Source organism: Cnephaeus nilssonii (assembly GCF_951640355.1).
Source record: "Cnephaeus nilssonii genome assembly, chromosome: 9".
In the NCBI taxonomy this organism is placed as follows: domain Eukaryota; kingdom Metazoa; phylum Chordata; class Mammalia; order Chiroptera; family Vespertilionidae; genus Cnephaeus; species Cnephaeus nilssonii.
In genome coordinates, this window is record NC_137080.1 from 42625280 (window position 1) to 42652254 (window position 26975).

Sequence of the window (26975 nt, forward strand, 5' to 3'; positions counted from 1 at the left end):
AGTAACTGTACCCAGAACACCTGGGATATAGAGATAGAAGTTGTATCCTATATAATAAAAGGCTAATATGCAAATTGTCCCCTCGGGAGTTCGACTGCTTGCTATGACGTGCCCTGACCACCAGGTTGTGGTGCAGAATGAAGGAAGGCCCTGGCCGGCAGCTGGCAGCCGGGGGAAGGAAGGCCCAATTGGCCCTGATCACTGGCCAGGCTTACGGACCCTACCCGTGCACGTATTTCATGCACCGGGCCTCTAGTTTACACATAAGTCATCTGACTGCAAAGGCCACAGCGTATATGAGAAAATTCCTTTCACATAAGTGCCAGCAGATGCAAGGCATTTGTCTTTGTAATTTAGTAATTACAAAATTTAACTCTATGCTTTGACTCATTTTTTCTAACAAGTGTTACTTTTTGATCTTACTTAGTCCTGCTAACTAAAGGATGACAGTCTGACATAGTCAATCTGGCTAGCTCATCTATAATAGAATTTGAACCCATGACCTTGGACTAATCAACATAAGATGCTTACTAAATAAATTCATTAATTGAATGTTTGCATATAAAATCTATCTGAACTGTTTTCATGAAAATTATCTCTATGCATTATTTACATACCATTTGGTCAGCATTTACAATATTAATGAAAGCTGCTCACACTGATGCTCACAATTCATCAAATTCCCACTGGAAGCTTTCTAGATTCTAACATACAAAGTCAGTTCATGATTCATGATGTCTGTTGAGCAGGCATAGCTTACTGAGGCTCATCTGTTTTCCGTGACTTGAAATGTAGACTTTAACAACTATGGGAGGAATGTACAGCTTCTACAGGTGTAATTTGACTTTTTTGTTGTTTAATTCAGGCTCTGAGAATTATTAGATATCTATTTAGCCTTCAAAATCACATCACCAACATTAAAAGTGTGCTACTTGTGCAATGAAAAAATAGAATTCATTTTAATGGAAGGTTTGACCTGCAGAAAAAATGAATAATTTGCATCAATTTTTGTGCATTATGTCCAACTAATGAAGATAAATGCATTCATTCACTTCAGTAAAGCTGGAGAACTGAAGGCTGGCAATTTTATGCATCTATAATGATGAGTATTACAGTACTTATTATATGATGAATTGGGAATTCTAGAAATGGATGGTGAGCAAAACGAGGAAAACATGCTTCTCATGCTGATTTCTATTGTTATAAACACGGGCATATGCTTTAAACAAACAACATGAGCTGGTAGGAAAGCGGCAGTCTAGGAAAAAAATCCATTAGGGTCATGACTCCCCTAGTACTATTTCTACATCTTTTACTTCATCAAATAATGAGAAAAAAGAATCAGTGAGATCTTACGCATTTAACATTAGAAAATAAAAGTGAAGAAACAAACATTTCAAATTGTTTCTGTGTCAGAGTGGTATACTTCTACCATAGAGTCAATGATATAACCTATTGTGGCTTTTTTTGTTTTCTTTACTTTAGGTTGATTATGTGTAAGGGCATTATAATGAGATGAAAGCTACTTGAGGATCTATTCTGTATTTCTTAATATAAAATGTTAGAAAACAGTTTATAAAGGTAACATTAAAATCTAATTATGAAATAAGAATGTACCTTCCTATTTATAATTAAACTAGAGGCCCAGCACACAATTAAATAGTGCACGTGTAGGGCCCCCGAGGCCTAGCCTGCCATCAGGGCCATGTCCGCTGCTCTGCCATGCCTCACATGCTCCATGGACGCTGCCTGTGCCCTGTGATGCTCCCAGCTGGTGCCCTTCCCCCACGCGCCGTGCCTCCCGCCACAGGCCACGTGGGCCCCGCCTCGCCATAAGTCCCAGCCTGCAAGAGGTGCTCCATGCACCTCCTGGTGACCGGTTGTTTGGTCGTGATGCCCATGACCACAGGCCTTTTATGATATAGACAGTAAATATGATAGAAATAAAGTATATATAACAATTTTGTATGTGATACATTGTCTTTGAAATTCAACCTTATCATTTAAAGGCATTATAAATATATTCAATTTACTACATTCATGTTTACATTGCCACTTTGGATTTTGTTTACTGAAATACTTACCAACTGTTTGAAACATCCTATTAATTTAACCCCACAAATAAAATGCGAACAAATGCGATCACAGAAAACTTTAGCATCATTGACAATATGGAGAAACATGAATACAATTTTCTCAATCCCCTTCTCTGCTGACACATAATTCACTTATGTTATTAAAGTTGTGAGGAACTAAAAAAGAATGAAGGGTGCTGCTAGCTTATTGTTAAAGTAAAATAGTTTTAATGAGACCCTTCAGTTGCTTTACAATATTTCTACCAAAGTGAACACAGCAAAGCAAAATAACACAAACTGGCCCTAATGGATTTTTTTCTATACTACTGCTTTCCTACCAGCTCATGGACTGCTGAGTCTGCCTAGTCCTCAAAGTGCAATATGCACTCAACATTCGAAAGAGAGAAGCCAAAAAGGCTTTTAGTATGAGCAGTCAGAAGGGAGGCAATATAGTCGAAAATGCTATTAAAGTAGAAATGCTCCCTGTTTGGGTAAGGAGATTATCACCTACAGTGAATTAAGAGGCAAGATTGCAACTGTGCACACATTTTAAATAGCCCTTAATGAAAACTGCTGTGATTTTCTGTTTTTGGCTTTACCCCATCCAGTGTTTTGTTGTTGTTGTTTTCTTAATTATTTTTAAATCCTCACTCGAGGATATGTTTTTATTGATTTAAAGGGGAGGGGGGAGAGGAAGAGAGACAAAGAGAGAGAGAGAGAAAGAGAGATTGAAACATCTATCAGCTGCCTCCCATACACGCCCAACTGGGAAAATCCAATCTGTAACCTTTTCGTGTAGGGGACTATGTGCTAACCAACGGAACCACCAGGCCTGGGCTTTCTTAATTCTTTTGAATGAAATAGGAAGTTCAAATAATGTATTATGAGTAAGAACACCTACAACTTCAAAACTCAACCTTCAGTAGATACCACATTAAAACAACATTGCTGTAGTCAGGAAAATTATGAAAGAGATTTAATGTCAGCCAAGCTTAATTAAAGCAGCTTATGCTTATTTAGCGTTTATCTTCACATTATTGTTGATAGCTCTGCTAAGGTATTTTTGTGTATAGAGAGCTCCCTAATTAAATAGCTTATATCTGAGTCATTCAGCAATTTCACTACACACTGGTCAGTCATCATCACACTCAGAGTGATGAATGGTGATGGTGGGCTTCTAAAGGTGAATCACACAGGAGGAGGCTTAGCATGCTAAGAAGAAGCATGGACTTTTAGGAGAAAATATATGTATAATTTTTGAAATATTTATGATTTCCCACACCAAAAGACATAGTATTTTATATTTTAACCTCCTGTGCTTAACTACATGTGCCCCTATGACATTTGAAAATCTGAGCTATTCTATAAACAAAGGGAGTTCCTCTCTTTGATCACATTTATAATATTAGTATAGCTAAAAATTTCATTATGGATTATGGCTCCTGCAGATATAAGCACAAACTCTTGGGGAATTTCTGGTAATGATCTAAATTTCCAGAGATTGGTCCCATATTACCATATTACCCTTTGAATATATTTATCTCATTAACTCTTGCAGCAAATGATTGAGATCCTCCAATAAAAATTTGCTCTCAACTAAATGCATTTTATTTTGTTTATTTTTTTCCTTATAATTAACAAAAATTTAAAACTAAATAAATATAACATATTACAAATAATCTCCAGTATACTTGAACAATGATGACATAAAAGATAAATACTAATTAACTAGCTGAGAAATGCAGGCTATGATGTTAGTTGAAAGTTTTGGTAAATCAGAATCTCACTCAAGTACTAGAATTGCATGTCATTGTGTTTATTAGTGACTAAATAAATATAAATAACTCATGAAGCCATATTTCTATCAGTGGTATGACATAGCAAATAATAAATTAGTGCCTAACATCTTTTTCTCAGAAGTAATGTATTTGGGGGAATAAAATGTGAAATTTTATTCCCCCAAATAAAATTCTTTGATGAAGTTATATGAGTTACCATTCACTCATAATGTATTGAGTTAAAATAATTTTATTTTATGTTAATTAATTTTTAAAATAATTTATTGATTTTTCAGAAAGGGAAGAAGGAGAGAGAGAGAGGGAGGAGAGAGAGAGAGAGAGAGAGAGAGAGAGAGAGAGAGAGAGAGAGAGAGAAATTAATTGGTTGCCTCCTATATGCTCCCCGACTGGGAATGAATCTGCAACCTAGGTACCTGACCTGACCAGAATTGAACCCATGAAATTCTGGTGTACAGGATGATGCTCCAACCAACTGAGCCAGAACCCAAAATAATTTTAGATTTATGTCATATTATGAATGAATGAAGTGTAGTTCACTGACATTAAGAACTTAATGCTATCAGGTCAAAGAGAAGAAATGTTATCTGAACTAGAGAAATAAAAAGTATATTGTGATACCTACAGGAGAGTGATTTGAATATTCATTCCTTTAAAATTATATTATAGTGTTCAATTTTATCTAATTTAATCTAAAAACAAAATATATGTTAAATTCATTAAATAACTTTTTAGTAATAATGTGACATTAAAAAAATTTAAAGTCAACATTATTTGGCAATGAATAAAGAAGAATGCTCTATAATATTATTCCTCATCTACATATTTGCTAAGTCACAATGTTATTCAGACCTTTTAAATTTTTATTTGTATGTGCTGATAAATTTACATTAAAATTACAACAAGGTCCTTATAAAAGTTAGAAATTTATCATGTGCTATTGCCTAATTTTTAAAAATAATTTTAATCAAAACACCAATATATTACACTATTATATCACACTAATCTACAAACTACAAAAAAAATAATTCCACTCAGATATATAATCCAACTTGATTTTTATAAGTTTCTCATGAAAGTGACCTTGCTAATATCAATAAATATTTTCCAAAATAACTCAGCTTTCTTCAGAAGTAAATAATTGATCTATTAGACAAGTTGAACAGATAAAAGGAAAAAAATCTACATCCTAAGGCTTATAGTTTGTCTTGTTCTCATCATATCTGTAAATTTAATAGAGGAAATAGAAATTCCAAGTGCTGTCCCCAGTATTTTCCTCAATTTAAAGTTACATTAAAATAAACTTTATATGTATTATTTTAAATTATTTTATGTTTTCTTGCTAAGTCAATAACTTTTACTAAACAGGGCCAAGGGCAAGGAGAGATCAAAGTTTGTCTATATATGGTTGCAATAAACTATAACAAAGAGCTTCCTTACAACTAATTCAACTATTATCTTTCTTTTTAAAATAGTTCTCATATCTGAAATATCCCAGTTGTTTTTTGAGATTTTTATAATATACTATTTTGATTTATCTTTACCAAACATTTCCTCAAAGCAAGATAGTACACTGGTACATTGTATTTATAAAACAAATAAGCAAATAAAAAAAATCTCCAGTTTAAAGTTTTATATTAAGTATAGGTCAAATTTACTTATTTTAGAAATTTGGAAATTATGAGTTCTATTATGTAACTATTCCTGAAAAATATATGTACTATACTTCAATGTTCTTTTACATCCTCCCCAAATCTTACTCAATTCTCACTACCCTGCATTACTCAACTTAGTTTAATGAGGTCATCATACTTAATAATATAAGATGGCTAGCTCTAAAAGTTATTTTTTTCTGTTTATAAATCTTGCTATTCCATCATATGTATTGATGTAGAATTCATTTGTTCAACAAATAATAACTTATGTCCCAAAGACTGCAGGCCCTGTTATATAGAAAATAATACAATAACTAATAAATTATAATACAAGAATAAACTCTGTTTTGTGTATTTATAACTGTAAACATACTTTTCCCTCTCTCTCTCTCTCTCTCTCTCTCTCTCTCTCTCTCTATATATATATATATATATATATATATATATATATATATATATGGATATGAAGTTCAATGAAACAAAATTTTAGTTTTTGTCTTTTCTGGCAATTTATTTTATTTTATTTCATAATTATTATTAAAAATAATTTTGTCAGATGGAAGAAAGGGGATATTAAAAATAATGAATCCTGCTTGTCAAATATTCTAGCTATGTTACAGGAATAATTTACTATATGTATCTTCTCTTTAAAAATAAATATTCAACTAAACTATTTGTTGCTCATTCTTTTCATTAACTTTCTAACTCAAATACAACACACATAAGCCACAAATTTGAAAAAAAAACACAGTTGCGAAAGCTTCATTTTATCTGTAAAACATTTTTTTTAAATGTCAGATTGAAAAGGACTTTTAGGGGGATGCTGGAGGATTTTTCAACATTGATTCAGTAAAAAATGCCTACTGATCATTTTGGTAGAAATAAAATTTTCTTTTGTTACTTATCCATTTAGAAGCAGATGTCTAAATTGCTTCCCTGATTTTCCACAGTAACAGAATATAGCAAGATGCATTCATAAAAAACAAAACTCATAATGGTCTATGGAGGCACCATTTTTATCCCCTTCTCACAGCAACTAAGATTAATGAGCAAAGAACAAGTGGCTGACATAAAACATACCCATGGGGGTGCCAACGCCATAACCTTTGGAGTCTATAAGGCCACCAATCTGTGTCAGGTTGCAGTTCCGCTGGGTAACAAATTCGATGGTTGTTGACTCCATTAGGAAAGCATAATCAGAGGTGAGGACTCGCTGGATTCCTTCTTCATTACTTTTGACGAGCACTGACTGCCTCCTGCTACTCATAAAGGCCCACATTTTGTCATACGTGGAGATTTTTGATTTCTGGGGGGAAAATAAAACACATAAGAAAGACAATCCTTAGTTTCCGTGTGATCCTACAATATTAAGATGGACTGACTATATTTACTTTACTCATACTACCTTTAATTGTATTATTAATAATAGTAACATCTAAACAGAAAATCAAAATCTGTATAAAATTTTTCTCATAGCAATTCCTCATATATTTCCAGGAATAGTACAGATTTATTTAACAAATATTTCAACTGTGTCCCAATGCACTAAAATGCACAAGTTGAAAATCACAGAAGGTAATAAAAAGGAAAATAAACAAGATTAATAAGGAGGGTCTTTTGTGCTTATAGCTCACATGAGTGCCTCATGTGTATAATTTTGTCTTTCCACATTACAGTAACATTAATTTGATAGAGACAGACACTGGATACCGATTGACACTGTAAAACTTCAAGAGGTTATTTTTCCCAATTTGGTTGACTGTAAGACAGATGTCATGTCAACCCCCAAGGATACTCAAAGATACGGGTTAAAGATATGCGAGTAATTCATTGCAAATAAGGATGTTACAAATAAGAATGACTACATTTCCACTGAGACACAGCCTGCCTCCGGACAACAGAAACTCTATCATTTAGGTCCATTAACAAACTAAAGATTTCTGGACCAATAAAATTGAATAGTTTTTATATGCAACTGCAAATTCCCAGTGGGCTTTACTAGGATTTCATTGCCAAGGGAAAGAAATGGGTTTTATTCAGAAGGAACTGGAACAACACAAACATGGAAAAGGTTAGTATCTGCTTATGGAAAGCTCTTCTGTCGATCCCTTACCATAGTTTAATTCTTATACATTACAATACTGAAGCTATAAACATAAGATACTCATCATACTGGTTGCACTGTTATAAAAAGCTAAAACAGCCAAATGATTTTCAAATAAATATAAATGCAATCTTTTTACAGCATAAGCATGCTTTTAATCATATATGGGCCAGGCCATAAATGTGATAGTACCATGACTTCTACTAAAACACAGGTACAGCCCGTCCAGTGTGGTTGAGTGGTTGAGCATCGACCCAGGAACCAAGAGATTGTGGTTAGATTCCTGGTAAGGGCACATGCTCTGGTTGTGGGCTTGGTCGCCAGAAGGGGGGCATGTGGGACGCAACAAATATATGATGTTTCTCTCTCATAGATTTTTCTTTTTTTTTAATATATTTTATTGATTTTTTATAGAGAGGAAGGGAGAGGTATAGAGAGTTAGAAACATCGATGAGAGAGAAACATTGATCAGCTGCCTTCTGCACACCTCCTACTGGGGATGTGCCCGCAACCAAGGTACATGCCCTTGACCAGAATTGAACCTGGGATCTTTCAGTCCACAGGCCGACGCTCTATCCACTGAGCCAAATCAGTTAGGGCTCTCATAGATTTTTCTATCTCTCTATCCCTCTCCCTTCATCCCTCTCTCTAAAAATTAATAAAAACATAAAGAGGCATATGCACAACAATGTTTATAAAAATTATTGCACTGTTTCAATGATAAAAGGGGAAGAGAAATCCTAACTTTGCTGGAGGAAAAAAGTAAAGGTATGTGAGTGCTATATAAAAGCAAGTATAGCATTAGGGCTAAGAGACGTAAGAAATGCAAACCTTTGCTCTCCCAGAAAACTGAAACATCCTAACAGGACAATGGCTCAAACTCTAAAAGAGAGCAGCTAAAACACCTCGAATAGAAGCCCAAACTTGTAATCCTAATAATCAGTAACATAATAGTTAGAACAAGTTTACTTCCTTTCAAAGGTAAGAAAAAATTGTCCTAATATTTACATTAAGTGAGGATTAAATACAAACAAAATAAAAATTATAGTTTACCTGCAGATTACAATTATTTTAGGTAAAAAAAAATTGGATGCAGTTTTTGGTTTAGTAAATCTGTGACTGAAAATAGATAAACACAATTCAATAAAGGATAACACTAAAAATTTTTGTGACGAAAAAATGTACACACATAAATTTAAAATTTAAAATTTAACATCTTTAGCGGGAGTGATAATACAATATCAGAACATGGGTAGCCAAAACCAAGCAGAGAATGAGAAAGTGAACAAAAAGTTATTTTTACTTGTATTGGTCATAAATTGCCTAAATTATCCGCTTTGCTTCAGCTATAAAAACATTAGCAATCAATGTCTTCTATGCCTATTTAAATTTATCCGGTGCAATTTTTGCTTTGACAGGGCCAAGACACTTATTTAAATTATGTTTCTTGAATTACTCTGATATAATGTCTGACATATGCTGGAAACAATTCTAGATATTGTCCAGATTCCAGGTGTTGCAAAAATTTAACATGCAAGGAGATCATGGATATTTGCCTTTCTCGTAGGAGCAGTGAGAAGCGGAAGCAGGTGTGAAGCAGATTTAGGATACAATCTCATTTGCATTGTGAGACCACTGAGGCTGCTATGTGGAGATCAGCAGTGGCAAAGTTAGATGTAAGAAGGAGTACATAGCAACAGTCTATGTTAGAAACAGTACATGTATTAGGAGAGTAGTGTGGGAAATAGAAAGAAATGTAAGTATGTAAGTATTCAAAGTGTGTGTGTGTGTGTGTGTGTGTGTGTGTGTGTGTGTGTGTGTAATAGATAACACCACTTGGTCATTATTGGAATATAGGAAATAAAGAAGAGATTTATGTTAATTCCTTGCTTTTTGATTAAACTTGGGTCATGGAGAAAGAGAGAGAGAGAGAGAGAGGAAAGAGAACATATATTAAGTTAGATACACCTAAGGGACATCTAAATGGATCAGTTATGTGAAGTTAGATATGTAAGTTTGGGGTTCAGTGGAAAATTCAAGACAAAATATATAGATCTTGGAGTCCTCCTGGATACAGAAGACAAAGTAGCAGATGGAGGAGAAAATGGTCATAGAGGAAGGGGAGTCCTAGGGTAAGCTTTGCACAATTTTGAACAATGGCTGCCAGAGAAGACTGAGCCTGCAAGTGAGACATAAAAAGAGTAAAAGAGACGGATCTCTTACCCTTTGAGACAGCATGGAGGGACCTGGATGCTAAGTGAAATAAGCCAGTCAGAGGAAGGCAAGTATCACATGATCTCACTCATTGTGGAATCTAATGAACAAAATAAACTGATGAACAAAATAGATCCATAGACATAGAAGCATGGAATAGACTGACGAAGAATCTCAGAGGAAAGGGGAGTGGGGAGCAGGAAGAGATTAACCAAAGAACTTATGTGCACGTAGACATAACCCATGGACACGGAGAATAGTGCAGTGAAGGCCTGTGGGGGAGGCTGAGCTGGGGGTCAATAGGGGAAAAAAGAGGACATCTGTAATATTTTCAACAATAAAGATAAATTTATAAAAGGAATTATCAAATTAAATTAAGGAATAGAATCTGCAAACTGTGGTGCTGCAGAGATCAAGGCAAGAGAATATTTATTGAGGAAGTTGTCACCTGCAGTGATTTGCCAAAATAAAAAAAAAATGCATACAATGAGAATGGAATAATATCTTTGGATTTAGCAACAGAGAGTTCCTTGGTTATTTTAGCAAAAGTTAATTTAGTGGAGTGAAGCACTTAGAAATAACATTGAAATAGATTAAAGAATGGGAAAGTAAACTGTAACTGCCAAAAAAGAGAAAAAATCAGAAAGTAGGTCACTGAAGATACAGGGCAGTGCATATAATATTTTGGTTTAAGTAAGATTTTCAAGGATTGAAGAGATTTGAGCATGTTTAAACAACAATGGGGGATTTTGAGGGGGGAAAAAAGATTTAACATGCCTGAGATAGAAAGAACAATCAATAATTTAACATTTCTACTAAGGTGAGTCACAAGTGGAATAAAAGAGGATTTAAAATACTGTAATTTGGCTTGACTTCTGAGTTCAAAATATTTATATTAAACACATGTAGAATTATATTTATACACTAATCTATTGTGTAAGGAAATGAGAAATCCAGAAACCTCAGATAGATTTCTTTTTATAAAATGGAAAATTGTTGAATGTCTTCATAGTAAAATAAACTACAGGATCTCTAAGATGATGGAACTGTACAAGTTAAAGATTAGGAATCGAAATGCATTTAAAGTCAGGAATGAGATAAATACAAATATAATTAATCAAATATGAACATGTTGGGTATGAAAATTATATGTAAACTTTGAAGAAAGGACATATCAAGTTGCAATGTGAACAAAAGTTTGTTGGTGGAAGATAGGACATGTTGAGAGAACCACCTGTACTATGTTGTGCTCAATCTCCTATCACTATGGTTAGTTTCATTCAATGAAATAGAACTGATCACTGTTAAGGGATGTGATAAAATCATGGGCAGAAACTAAGCTGCTGAGCTAAAATATGCAAAGAAGTGAGGACCAAGGCAGAATACCAGCAATGACTCAGAATTTGGGATATAGCTTGGCCCTGTGCATTGCTGCTGCCAAATTAATTACAAAGTCTTTCCAGAAGAAATGTATTATTTAAGAGAAATATGAAAAATCAACGTTAGGTAATAAGCTAAACATCTATATATAAAAGCCTAAGTGGCCGGCCGACTGGTCGCTATGATGTGCACTGACCACCAAGGGGCAGACGCTCAATGCAAGAGCTGCCCCCTGGTGGTCAGTGCGCTCCCACAGTGGGAGCCCCACTCAGCTGACCAGGATGAATGGGCCAGGATGAGTGGGAGTGGCTCCTCCCCGGATCCCTACAGGCCACGCTGAGGGACCCCACTGGTGCACAAATTCGTGCACCAGGCCTCTAGTGAAATAATATTATTCTCTGTAAGGAGAGAAATGAGATGATGACAAATTAGAGCATAGGTGCTCACATAGAGTGGTCAAGTAAAAGAAATATTAAATTAGTACAGATTAAATTAAAGAGCATCTTGTTTTACTCCTTAATATCACAGATGAGAAATTTCACTGGTAAGAAAAAAATTACCAGTGAAGGTATCGTATTTTCCAGCGTATAAGATGACTTTTTAACCCAGGAAAATCTTCTATACACCCAGTTGTCTTATATGCCAGAAAATACGATAGATTTGTAAAGAGAAAAATGATGATAGGATTTGTGACATCATGGTTTTATAGAAGAATTTTACTTATATAATAAAATTACTTCTTTGGCAAAAATGTAAAGCCTTTCTAAGTATCATCCTTAGAGTTATGCCATGCATAGTAATTTAGACAGGTAATGTAAAGGACATAAATTAAATGACATCTCAGAGACATTGCTTGGAATGCATATGAAAGTCAAAGCCCTACAGAGGAATAGCATATTTAAAATTTTCTAAATAAAATCATCGTATTTCCTCATGCAACTGAATCCCATCACACTGAATACTCAAAACAATTTCTTTTTCTTCTTTTTTCTTTTGTACCCACATTAAAGACAATTTTCTTACTATGTTACAGCGAATGGATTTAGGATGTCAATGTTTAGCATTGTTTATTGTGTCAAAATGCTGAGGCTTGTAAGCTGATTTGATTTTTGCTACATCAGCACAAAACAAATAAAACCAGTTCATAAGGCAATGTATTTTTATAATAGCATTTTTCCTGGACTTTGAAAACATCATCAAAATAATGAAAAAAAAAGAAAGGATTCTTCTTAAGAATAACCTTACGAAGAATAAGAAATACAATGCTTTTTAAAATTCACAGATGCCAAATGATTTTGTGTTTTAAAAAGAACATTTAGTATAAATACTTTAATATTTAAAACATATAGCTAATGATTTAAAACTTCAGGATAGCCCTGGCTGCTGAGGCTCAGTTGGTTGAGTATCGTCCTGTACACTGAAATGTCTCTGGTTTGATTCCCTGTCAGGGCACACATACTTAGGTTGTGGGTTCCATCTCCGGTTGGAATATTCCTGGGAGGCAACCAATTGATACTTTTTTCTCTCTCTTTTTCTCTCTCCCATTTCCTTCCCCTCACTCCCTAAAATCAATAAAAATATTTTTTAAATAAAAAAGAATATTTTTTTACTTAACTCTAAATAAAGTTTGCAACCTGAAATTATTCGGTTCTTTGCAGATCTCACGTAAGTAATGGTTTTAGGCAACATTTTTTTCCTAGCATTTAAGAGAGAGAGATTTAGAACTTCTAAGATGTTATAGAAGAGTGTTTTGAAATTTTTTTTCTATCCCCTTTGAAAAGTTTATGAGATTTAATGAAACGAAGGGTAACTAGTATTCAGCTTGCATAGATCTTTTCTCCTATCTGGAGCAACATATTTTATAAATACAATGTCATATTCTTTTTTTGAAAAAATACCTTTGGCTTAAATTTCTTGAGTATACAAATGCATTCTTCACCTCAATTCATTTTGACGCTGTCAAGTATAAATTAAACTTTAGGAACCATCTTGTGCTCATTGGACCTGTTTTTATAAATCTGTCAGAAAGCCAAAAATATGATAAGAAAAGAACATATTTGTTTGACCTCTGGAAGTAAGAATTTAAAATTAATATTTTAAATATGTTCTAGAGGAAACTTTATTTCCATGAATGAGACAGAAAATCTTCAACATATATATTGCTTGAAATATCATAACCACAAACATCAATAGCACAAATAATTATTTTGTAATGTGGTTTATTATCCTATATAATAAAAGCCTAGGTGGCATTGCGTGATGTTGTCACAAGATGGCTGCCACAAGATGGCTGCCCTCATGTCATCACAAGATGGCCATCACAAGATGGTCACCACAAGATGGCCAGCAGGGGAGGGCAGTTGGGGGTGATTGGGCAAGCAGGGGAGCAGTTAGGCATCATTCAGGCCAGCAGGGAAGTGGTTAGGGGCAATCAGGCAGGCAGGCAGGCGAGCGGTTGGGAGCCAGCAGTCCAGGATTGTGAGAGGGATGTCTGACTGCCAGTATAGGCCCAATTGATGGGGCCTAAACCGGCAGTCGGACATCCCCCTTGGGGTTCCAGATTGGAGAGGGTGCAGGCCAGGCTGAGGGACACCCCCGCTCCATGCACAAATTTTGTGCATCAGGCCTCTAGTATATATTAGAAATCAGAATCTTTAATAAAGCTAAGCAGTTGGTACAATACCCAAAGCATCTTGAAGAAACCTAAAAAGTACTTTATATTAGAAACTCACTTCTTTTTATCTAAAACTATTCATGAAAAAAATTTTTTAGCTCCTAAAACACAATGTCTGGTAGAATCAGTTAAAGTTTGGTGAAAGAATAAATATGGTGAAATATCTTAAAAAAACAAGTAATTTTTTATTATTTTTTGTAATTACCAAAATTTGGTCATATTTGGCACTTACTCAAATTATTCCTTTTTAATAAATTCCACATGACCAATTTTATTTCTAATGTTAACTTCAATATTTTGTTAAAATGCCATAATAATCTTTCTTATTTTGTTATGAAAAAGTCACATGTAATATTTCATAATCTATGGTTTGAAAAAAAAAGCCCATACCAAGGTCTCTGTTGGTAAAGGAGAATTTGGCTGAGATTTGCATTTTAATTTTTTATTACAGTAAATAAATTACCAACAATACTGGAACATATGTGCTAGGTAAGAACAGCTGAGCCCTATCTGGACTCATCTGACCTTGGTCATTAGGAAATTAGAGTTAATTCAGGAAAACAGGACTGAAGCCATATGTGGTTCATATCAAAGGTGGAGCTGAGGCTAGTGCAGTGATCTGGAAACATTTGGTTGTTAGCAAACCTGTCAGTCCTTGGAATAATTCTGGCAGTTTTATCTGAAAGCATCTGCAAACTCTTAAAACAGGATATCTGAAGGGAAGGGCAATGGAACAGAGGGAATTGCTCTTCTTGGTGTTATTGAGACTTAGGCAAGGAATAAGAGAGAGTTAGGCAAGAAATAAAATGAACATAACATGATAGGCAGCAAGTTTAAAACCATCTGGTGCAGTTGAAAGCAGTTATCCTTTTTTGGGAGTTGAACCAGTATTAAGATAGTTCATCCTGCACTCTACAAAATCACTGACAGTCTCCAGTCACTGCATTTAATTCCTCAAATGAGATATCTTGAATGTTTTGGGTCAGTTTTTTTTTTCTTTTGTTACAATTAATAGTAATCAGCAATATATTTTATTGTCATTTTGCCAAATTTAAATGAAATTAGAAAACCCGATTTCATTTGGCCAATGGAGAACCTTGAATATGCCACAGTTTCTTGGCACTATCAAATAAAAAGTTTTCCTACCAATTGCAGGGGAATATTATGAGGAATAAATGAGAAAATTCATATAAATCATATTTAACAAGCAGATTTTATTTATATTGCAAGTTTATGTGATCAATCAATGGAGAAACATAGTAACACTATGCTAGGACTGCAGCACAGGTCACTGCATTCCTATATCTATGCCTTTATTTTTTTTGTATAATTTACAACTTTTAGGAATATGGAAATATCCTACCTCTCCTCCCCTACTCCCCTGTAACCTGACCTAATAACCCCACTGAGCCAGATTGGCAAAAGTATCCCGAACTCTTGCTGAGAGAGCATCATTAACCTGCATGGCTTATCTCATGAGACCTTTCCACAAAGGGAGACTCTGGGGCAGGGAAGTCTTATTTTAAATCTCAGCTCATCCTATGGAATGCTTCACTTGCTTACTCATTTACTCACTCATTATTTCATTCCCATATTTACGGAGCACCAGCTTGGTGTAATGACCATGTCTGACACTGAACAGGCAGAGATGAACCAAAAACGAATCATGCCCCTGTCCTAACAAAGCTTAAAGTCTCCTAATGTGTGACAAGTAAACTAAGAATTATAAAATGGTGTGACAGCTGAGGCATAACCTAATTGATGAGAGGTGGGATTACAGAAAATCAGAGGAAGTAGTTCTCATTCCTTCAAGATTCAAATCAGTCACAGTGTTGCTGGTCAAATTATCGGAACAAATTATTGTCTGTCACCTTGCCAGAACCTGTTCTAGGTTTTCTAAACTTTATTGAGAGATGATGCAAACCTCAGGATATGGCTTGCAGTTGGTCTTGCCTTTGTTTCACAGAAAAAGAAAAGAAAAGAAAACATGTATGGGAACAGATTCAAAGACCAATCCAAAGCCTTCTTATAGCAAAACTCTTTTTATCTTGTATTCTCTTCTCTTCTCTTTCTGTCTGGTACCCTTTATCCCATAGAGAATCCTTCATTTTATGGTTTGGATTCCACCACATACTTTTTTTTTTCCCCCTCAAAACTCCCTTTACCTGACAACATTTAAGCATATTTAAGTTTTTTAGATCTTAACTTCCTTTCCTCTAGTTAACTTTCTTTTACCCAAAATGGTCTTTCTAAATGTCAAACCAGGCCATTTCAAACCATATTTAATTAACTGACATATATGGCTCCCTGTTACTCCTAAGATGAAAGGGGATTAATAACACAGGTTACAAAACTTTAACAGGAAAAGCCAGTTGTCTATTTCTTCCTTATTCCTCTTTAACAAACTTTTTTCTAACAGGATATACATTCCCATCCTCCCCTTCATAGCAAGTTGGCCAGTTAACCCAATTGTATCTCCATTGATATAATTAGGAAACATTAATGGAGCTTTGATGAATTCTTCTTGTTAAGGCAGACTCAGTTGGCATATTCCTTGTGCTTCCCTAGACAGGTTCAATATCCTCCAAGTACATACACCCAATCTTGGCAGTTTTTAATTATGCATTCTATTGGTTCATTTCTGTATTCTTTATGGCTCTTGTTGAGTCATAGTGTTAGGTATATCTTTGTACCTAGTACGAGTATTGGCAGAAAGGCACTCTATAAATGTTTCAACAAATGAGCAGAGTACATTAATCCTATCTAATAAAAGAGTAATGTGCAAATTAACCATCACTCCGCTACACCCACAAGCCACACCTACCAGCCAATCAGGAGCAAGTATGCAAATTAACCCAACCAGGAAGCCTTCGGTCACAAAGCAAGCAAGAGGCTTAGGTTTCCCTGGCAATGGAGGAAGTCAAGCTTTCCACACACCCTGGCTGGCCCAGGCCTCCACTTAAGGTTACAAAGTTTCAATTATAGAAGATAAATAAATCCCAACACAAATGGCTGTGGCCACGGAGCAAGTAGGAGGCTTGGCTCTGCTCAAGGCTACAAAGTTTCAATTATAGAAGATAAATAAATCCCAGATACCCGGGCCTCTGCTTGGGTCGACGGGGGGCATTGCTGGCCTGCAAACCACCACAGGCCCCCCGCCCAGGCCTGGATGGGAAGGGCAGTTGGGAGGGACCCAGGCCTGTAGGGGAGAGCAGTTGGGGAGGACCTGGACTGCAGGGGAGGGCAGTTAGAGGAGACCAGGCCTGCAGGGGAGGGCAGTTAGGAGTAAACGGGCCAGCCGGGGAGGGCAGTTAGGGGTGATCAGGCTGGCAGGCAGAAGCAGTTAGGGGCAATCCGGAAGGCAGGCAGGCGAGCAGTTGGGAGCCAGCAGTCCTGGATTGTGAGAGGGATGTCCGACTGCCTGTTTAGGCCCGATCCTACGGGGATTAGGCCTAAACAGGCAGTCAGACATCCCTTGAGGGGTCCCAGATTGGAGAGAGTGCAGGCTGGGCTGAGGGACACACACTCCTGTGCACGAATTTTGTGCACCGGGCTTCTAGTGAAATTATAAAAGGCAATTAGCTATGAAACACTAGTTTATTATCAAAACTATATAGCTGAAAAGTCACCCCAAGGAAATGCAATAATATATTTATTATTAATTCTGAGAGGTATTAACTATACATAAAGTTATTATAGAATAGCTGAAGGAAATATTCAGATCATGAAAATGTATTAAATCAAATTTTTATGCAGATATGTTTAAATAATGGGATAATGTCCACTAACATTGTAATTTATTAAAGGAAAACTTGGGTCAATATTGCTGATAATATAAATAACACATATTCTGAGCTGCTTTTTATGTGCAAAATGCTGTGTTAAGCACTTTAAGTACACGATGTTATTTAAACTCTCATATCCCTGATGAATAGGTTATGTGAAATTCAAAAGGTGAGAAAAGTGTGATTTTACGGTAATTAAACATCTCAATTCAAGGTTTAAGGCAGACTTTTAATTTATATGCTAAAGCAACTTGCTGTGACTTATAACAGTATACACAATTTTGCTAAAATTCTTTTTCTGTAATTAGTCTTTTGTGTTATTTAAGAGTGATTTAGTGATAAACCAAAATATATTTTCTAAAGTAAGTAATGTACAATGAAGCCAAATAGATGCAAGACAATATATTCTGGCTCACTAATTAAACAATAATAAAGTTAAGAGGAAACACCTAAAACACTTACACAGAAGAATAATATATGTAATGAAACCCAAAGAACAAAAACCAAAAAATCGAATAGAAATACCAAAAAAAGCAAAAACAGAATGTTGTGCATAGCATGATTGATTTAAATAGTTTTCAAGAACCATCCTTTGAAATTAATTTCCAAAAATGATCATTTCAAGCATGTGTTAAGCGATTCCTCAATAAAGCTAAATTTAATCGTATGAGTGTGATAAGAATAGTTTGAGTGTATGAGTGCGTGTGTGATATGTTGACAACCTGTTCATCTCCCACTTAAACCCATGAGGAAGTGCAGAAAGAATATTGTAAGCACCTAGAGGCTAAAAATGATCCAAATCCCAGGCCAACATACACGAAACACAAATAAGTATCTACCATTTGGCAGCATGGGGTTCCTTCCAGGCGGCAGTGCTAATAAGAATAGATAAGACAGTGATATGATTTTATTACTGTATACTGTCCTCCATCACAGGCGGTGGGAGAGACAGCCTGCATGTATTCTAACCTTAACACTTAGGTATTTAACTAAAATTACTTTCCACATGACCTCATCCTTTATTTTGAGAGAAAACTCTACTAGAAGCTTCTGTATATACTTAGAGTGGAAATAGCTAAGTCATATGTAGCTATCCCTCTAATTAGTATTCATCACTTCCTAGCATGTAATAATCATTACAATTTAGTATAGATGTTTGAGTTATCTTTTATGTACTGTCTCAATCATATTGGTAATTAATTTTCTTCTCTTCTATCAAGGTAGTCAATTTGGTACCTAACTACTTTCTATTTTATTTTTTTTATAACTCCCATCTCTGAGTTAGAGCCCCATATCTGGGTGGATGAAGGGTCTGATTATCTCATTCCATTTTATATCTGCTTGCAGAAGCTTAAGCTTTACTTTTGTTCAGTACGCTCCATAATAGGGATGCCTGTGCCAGGCCTCTTTCTCCACAGACACGGTCACTCAAGAAGAGTAGATTAAGTATCAAGCTTTTTATACGAGAGACCTATGTTGTTTTCTAAATAGGTCAATCCTTCAACTCTCTTTAATCACAAATAACCTTCTATATAATCCATAGAACTTTCAACTTCCCTTTCAGATAGACGCTCATATTTTTAGAGTGGATTACCAAATACACAGCAGTATATTTAAAAATTTTAAAAAAGCAAATGAATAAGCCAGGCTTCCAAAGTATAGTTACAGGAAATATGTGTGTGCATGTGAGTGTGAGTGTATTTTTCTATTTAACCAGCCAATGTTATCAAATTTTAGAATAAGGAACAACTATTAAACTGAAAAACCTACCTATCTTGCTTCTAGTTCATTGAACAAAGTGCATAAAGCTTTTTATTATGCTTTATGGAGTTTATTTTTGAATGTTACCTAGTTAATTGTACATAAGTGATTTGTCAAATTATAGTAAAAGGACTCATTTAAAATGAAAATAAAATATAGTTAATTATAAAAACTAAAAAGGAAAAGTATTCTGAGAGGTACTAACTAAACATAAAGTTATTATGGAATTGCTGAAGGAAATATTCAATCTTGAACATATATTTATGCCATATAATATCAACAAACTTAGAAAACAATGTAGATTGCTTGATAAATATTTAAATCTACCTATACTTATAAAAACCAAGAACATTTTCTGATATATTTATATCCATAGCTTTTATATTTAAATGTGTTGGCATCAGCCTGGCCATATTGTGGTTGAAACAAATGAAGAAAACAAAAACTGGTCCTAGCCAGTTTTTGCTCAGTAGAGCATCAGCCTGCAGACCAAAGGGTCCCAGGTTCAATTCCAGTTAAGGGCCTGGGTTGTAGACTCAATCCCTAGTAGGGGACATGCAGGAGGCAGCCAATCAATGATTCTCTCTCATCATTGATGTTTTTCTCCTCTCTCTCTCTCTCTCTCTCTCTCTCTCTCTCTCTCTCTCTCTCTCTCTCTCCCCCTTCCTCTCTGAAATCAATAAAATATAGTAAAAACAAAACAAAAAACACAAACTGACTCACTCTCACAAAAGCAACTTTTTAAAATTGGAAATTCATTTTGGATTGAGTTGAAGTTTCAAGGGCACTTTAAAAATTACAACCATAATTCAACCTTCTCAATACATAAGCATGGGAACTCATCTGCAACTAAAAATGCATGAAATTAGATATGGATGAATTTAGTTTAATAAAAGAGACAGCAACTGAAAATATGGTGCAAAATGAAAATATTAAACCTAACATAGAAATGTGAATAAAAATGTCAAGAAATCTCTAAAAATACAAAAGAGTAAACTAGGTCATCACTTCCACTTTCATTAATGAGTATTAAAAATATAAACTAGTAATTACATAAATGTAAATTGATTAATAGCATTAGTGAGAGTTGAAGTATAAATAATATAAAATATCTGAAGAGAAACTTAAAGTTCAGTAAATATAACTTTTTATATATAATATATACACATAATTATTCACCTTGTTGAGAGAATCATTTTATCTATTTAATTACTATCAGAGAAAGTAAAAATGAAGGTCTAATTTACCCTCAGTATTTATATGTTATGATAATTTTGCATTTAAGTATTCTAGGAAAACAAAGTACTTTACTTTGAAACTTAGTACCTGTGGAGGTAATAATAACAAAAAATATCTAAAATACAATGCAATATTATTTGAACTTTTACTGTTTAGTCATTATTTTTACTAGATTTTCTATCCTGCCACAAGAGAGGTTTTTCATAAAAAACATTAGTCTTTTCACTAGAATATATTTGTTAAATTTTTACTTCCCATAAAACTGTTTGGGACCATTTCCAGAAAGCACATAGTTCTCTATAAAGAGAAAATGAACAATAACTTCTTTGTATATGGACAGCATCAAATGAATACATCTAAATGTCTGTTGTACCTTCAAAGTAGTCACTTAATTTAAATTTGCTTGCATTTTAAATGTTTTTAAGAATTGCCTTCAGATGTTACACTATAATTTTTGTAAATTAATAATAGTTGGTTTGGAATATTAGTTACATTAGTTTCAGGCATATAGCATAGTGATTTAATATTTTTATACCTTCCAATGTGATCACCCCACTAATTCTACTAATCCTTTCTCACCATGCAAACTTATCCCAATATTATTGACTATAATATATCCTTTAATTTTTTTATTTGAAATACTAGAGGTCCAGTGCACGAAATTCGTGCACGGAGGGGGGCGTGTCCCTCAGCCCATCCTGCACCCTCTCCAATCTGGGACCCCTCGAGGGATGTCCGACTGCCCGTTTAGGCCCAATCCTGGATCAGGCCTAAACGGGCAGTTGGACATCCCTCTCACAATCCAGGACTGCTGGCTCCCAACTGATCACCTGCCTGCCTTTCTGATTGCCCCTAACTGCTTCTGCCTGCCAGCCTGATCACCCCCTAACCACTCCCCAGCCAGCCTGATTGATGCCTAACTGCTCCCCTGCCAGCCTGTTTGCCCCCAACTTCCCTCCTCTGCCGGCCTGGTCACCCCTAACTGCCCTCCCCTGCAGGGTTGCTCGCCTCCAACTTCCCTCCCTTGCAGGCCTGGTGCCTCCCAACTGCCCTCCCCTGATGGCCATCTTGTGGTGGCCATCTTGTGTCCACATGGGGGCAGGATCTTTGACCACATGGGGGCAGCTATATTGTGTGTTGTAGTGATGGTCAATCTGCATATTACTCTTTTATTAGATAGGATGTTTTTATTGATTTCAGAAAAGGAAGGTGGGGGGGGGAGAGAGAGAGAGAGAGAGAGAGAGAGATTAATGAGAGAGAGAGAAACATGGGTCGGGTACCTCCAGTACCTCTCCTACTGGGGATGAAGGCCACAACCCTGGCATGTGCCCTGGCCAGGCATCTACCCAGCAACCTCCTGGTGCATACCAGCCACACTGGCTGGGCTATTCTATATCTTTTTAAATACTCTCATTATTAACATTTTTATGTCCTATTAGGGAAAATTTTGCATTTGAAATTAAATCAAAGTATTTGGAGTAAAAATAATGTATATTTAAGCCATATACTATTATTGTTGTTATTGTTGTAAAGGCAGAGATAGCTATAAAGTAAAGGAGCTGGTTGATATTTGTGCATGTAAGTGTGTTCTAAAATTATTTCCAAAATGAAAGCTCTGTGAATATTTTTTAGCAATCAGATTATCAAAGGCAGTATCCTGAGGCGTTCCCTTTGTGGAATGGCATTCATGCTGGATACAATCTATAGTATCAGTACACATATTCTTTTTTAACTTTAGAGGTTTTTTTTCTTTATTGTGTTTCCATTTATTTTATAGACAATTATCCTATATAATAAAGAGGTAATATGCAAATTGACCATCACTCCAACACAAAAGATGGCTGCCCCCATGTGGACACAAGATGGACACCACAAGATGGCCAGCAGGGGAGGGAAGTTGTGGGCAATCAAGCCAGCAGGGGAGGGCAGTTGTGGGGGCGGAACCAAGCCTGTAGGGGAGGGCAGTTGGGGGCGACTAGGCTGGCAGGGAAGGGCAGTTGGGGAGGACCAGGCCTGCAAGGGAGGGCAGTTGGGGGCAACCAGGCCTGCAGGGGAGGACAGTTAGGAGCAATTGGACTAACAGGGGAGCAGTTAGGCATCAATCAGGCTGGCAGGGTAGTGGTTAAGGGGTGATCAGGCTGGCAGGCAGAAGCGGTTAGGGGTAATCAGGCAGGCGAGCAGTTGGGAGCCAGTAGTCCTGGATTGTGAGAGGGATGTCCAACTGCCCGTTTAGGCTTGATCCCAGTGGGGTTGAGCCTAAATGGGCAGTTGGACATCCCTCAAGGGGTCCCAGATCAGAAAGGGTGCAGGCTGGGCTGAGGAACACACCTCCCCCGTGCACGAATTTTGTGCACTGGGCCTCTAGTTATATATAAACTAAATCTGCCTGCAATCTTTTTAACACCTATGTAGTAACATGAAGTGAAATTGGATGTTTCAGTTGAGGTACCAAGAAAAAACTGATATAAAACACTGAATAAAGTGTGAAAAACACAACCATGAAGACATTTCATAGTAGATCTAGAAGCAATTAAATGATTTAAAAAGACAATGAAGAATAATAACAACGAACAGTTTGAGGATAATTTAGGAGAGAGCTATGCATTGGTTTAGGTGGGAATATGTGTGGCATGTACCTCATATTGATTCCCAAACTGGTTGACAGGTAACAACTACCATCAGTTGACACAGAGAACCGGTGCCCTTCATACAGTTAGGAAAGCCAAACAATAAATGCCTATATGAGAAGTGACAGCATCCATTTCCAGGGTGGCACAGAGCTGTTTGAATCCCCAGGATGAAATGCAGGCTGTGAGTAAGAATGTTAGTGTTCCCCCCACCACCCCCAAAAAAAGCAGTTGCCACAGGAAGAGATAGCTGTCTTTCCAGTTAGCATCAACCCAGAATTTGCTGAGGTAGATGTCACACCACTTCACCAGGAGCCTGTTTTTGATTCTAATGAATTTGCAGATGTTGAGGAATGCTACCTTTGCTGAGGGAGAGTTTCCGGTTACAACATCCATCAAAAAGATGTCAAGAAGGCATCAAACCAGATGGTAAAGACAAGTTTCTAGATAGCAGTTTGACTGACTTCAGCCCTAAATTTTGGCTGATAATATGTTTTTGACTTGATAAAGGTATCAGAACTGCTAGTACAACCAACTAATTTTCCTAAGCCAATGCTACCAGTTAAATATCTATGTGAATGAAGCCACAGCAAAATTATTTGTTTTAAAAACTTGAGGCATATACTAGTAGCACACTGAAAACTATTCCTTAAAATCATTTTATAGGAAAGAAACCCAAAATGTTTGAACATTTATTTAAAATGAAATAAAGTGCCATTAGAATGCCTCATAGAATTTTTAAAGTATTTGTAGTTACTGTTAGAATACACTTCCATTACTACTAAAATAATTAATTAAAAATTAACTTTTCTTTCAAATATTTTCTCGTACATTGCCATTTTAAATTATATATATATATATCACTTAACTTACAATAAAGCTATAGCTATTTATTGCACACAAGTAATCAAGTATGCATACATATGTCTGCTCTTACATTTCATAATTTCCAAAGTCTTCTAAATAAAATAATGATTTTTAGTAAATTTTCCTTAGGAGCTTGCATATGCCTATTTAACTAGGCATCTGATACACAGTCATACAATTTCCTACCTAAATCATATACAGTGTTCTTGAATGTGTGCATGTAACCCATACACGGCAGACACTTGGAAGTTATACAGAAAAATTCAAAGAAGTAGAGATTTATGAATTTTTCTCAATAAGATGCTTTAGGTAGTAATTAATCTGGAAGTCATTGTCTTCCACTGAAAGGCCTGAAGTCTATATCAATCTCTTTATTGCTTTCAGTGGGAAAAGAGAAGTTACTCCCCCTTTTATATTTTTTTAATATATATATATATATATATATATATATATATATATATATATTTAAATTGGTTTTAAAGAGAGAGGAAGGGAGAGGGATAGAAACACACAAATGAAAGAGAAACATTAATCAGCTGCCTCCTGCACGCCCCTACTGGGGATCAGGACTGCAACTCAGGCATGTGCCCTGACCAGAGACATCCTGGTTCATGGGTTGATGCTCAATCATGGAAGTTTCTGCTCTTTAACAGTGTCTGCTGAAGGCATTTCAAAGAGAGTGAAGTGTAAATGAATGAAGAGCTTTACTTTTTTTTTTAAATCACATTGATCTAAGCTAGAAACAGCAATAGTATCTTACCTAATAATAGAAAAACATGTAAATTGACCGTACCTCCTCTACGCCACCAGCCAATTAGGAGTGATATGCAAATTAACCCAACAAAGATGGCGGTTAATTTGCATACACAGGCGCAGAGTGACAGGGGCGGGACGCTTGCATCATTGCCATGGCAACAATGCAGGCTTTCTGCCCCACCCCCGGTCTCTCAGGGTCTCTGGGCAGCATGGGAAGGCAGGGCCAGAGTGGAAAGAGGTGGCTCCCAGAGTGGAAAGAGGCGGCTCTGGGGCTTGAGTGGAAAGGGACTAGGCTGGAGTGGAAAGGAGGTGCTGGCAGGCAGCCAGGGAAAGGAAAGCCCATTCTAGCACGGATCTTCATGCATTGGGCTTCTAGTACAATTATAGAGCTACAGTTTCTGAAGATGTACACAATCTTTTATATACAAACAAATGCAAGCAGAGACCAAATAAACTTAGAATGCATATACAAGCTCTGCCAGAAATAACCATTATAATGAAGTGGGGCACTGTTCATAAAAGGGTAAACAAAAGTAAGCCCATGGTACTGAACTACTTTTTAAAAAATGGTTTGTACTGGAGAGCATTATGCTAAGTGAAATAAGCCAGTCAGAGAAAGATAAATGTCACATGATCTCACTCATTTATGGAATATAATGAACAACATAAACTGATGAACAAAAACAGACCCAGAGACAGAGAAACATCGATCAGACCATCAAACCTCAGAGGGAAGGTAGGGGAGGGTGGGGGTAAGGGGGATAGATCAACCAAAGGACTTGTATGCATTCATATGAGCCTAACCAATGGACACAGACAACGGGGGGGGGGGGGAATGAGTGGGGGAGATGGAGGGGTAATGGGGGAATAAGGACACATATGTAACACCTTAATCAATAAAGATATTTAAAAAAAAGAATTATGAAAAAATGGTTTGTTAGTTCCATTTCCCAATTCTTTATCATTTTCTAAAATTTATCTTTATTGTTGAATGTACTACAGATGACGCTTTGTGTTTTTTCCCATTGACCCCCTCCACCCCTGAAACCCCCCTCCCAGGTCTTCACCACACTGTTGCCTTTGACCATGTGTTATGCATATATGCATATGAATTCCCCAGTCAATTTTTCCCCATCCACCTCATTTTTTTGTGTTAAGAGAACATGGAGTAAATATCTACGTGACAAAAAAATTTTGAAAACAAAAACTGATGTATTATATGATTAGATGTACATTTTTCAAAATAACTTTCTGGGCGAATTTATTTCAATTAATTTAAACAAATAATCCTTTGTGGAATTAGTTTTAAATAATATCATCTAAACCGTCTCTTCTGTAATTTATAGTAGGAATTAGTTCTTGTGAATTATTTAGTTATAACTATGTACATATGTATAATACACACGTGCATGTATATAAAAATGCTAATATAAAAATATTATGTATAATGCAATACTTCATAAAATGTATTGTTTTATATCACAATAGAGGCCCGGTGCATAAAATCTGTGAACTCAAGGGGGTCCCTCAGCCCAGCCTATGCCCTCTCGCAGACTGGGAGCCCTCAAGGGATATCTGACCGATGGCTTAGGCCTGCTTCCATCGGGAAGCGGGCCTAAGCCACAGTTGGACATCCTTAGTGCTGCTGCAGAGGTGGGAGATGCTCGCTCCTCCACCACCGAGCTCACCAGCCATGAGTCCAGCTTCTGCCTGAGCAGCGCTCCCGCTGTGGGAGCGCACTGACCACCAGGGAACAGCTCCTGCATTGAGCATCTGCCACCTGGTGGTCAGTGGGCATCATAGCGACTGGTCGTTCCACTGTTTGGTCAATTTGCATATTAGCCTTTTATTATATAGGATAGTGATGGTCCTGGATATACATGGATCTAGAGTAGCCTGTTATTTTTCAAAGTCCTGAAGTACTCACCACTTTCAGTAAGATACACTATAATTCATTAAGAGTCTACCCTGAATTCATTAGAACACCTAAAATCATTTTGAACAGATAGGCACCTTTAGAAAATTTTACGGTTGGGGAAGTC

The 26975-nt window shown here is 36.1% G+C and overlaps 1 protein-coding gene across 4 annotated transcripts in view; it reads right to left on the reverse strand.

The window, feature by feature from the left end:
* GRIK2 (glutamate ionotropic receptor kainate type subunit 2) overlaps positions 1-26975 on the reverse strand; it is a gene marked incomplete at its 3' end in the record, with an annotated part of 560517 nt that overhangs the window by 28724 nt on the left and 504818 nt on the right. For all 4 annotated transcript variants that reach the window (XM_079779676.1, XM_079779673.1, XM_079779674.1 and 1 more), the window contains exon 14: positions 6607-6832. In XM_079779676.1, the coding sequence (XP_079635802.1) occupies positions 6607-6832 (226 nt within the window). The remainder of the gene's footprint in view (positions 1-6606; positions 6833-26975) is intronic.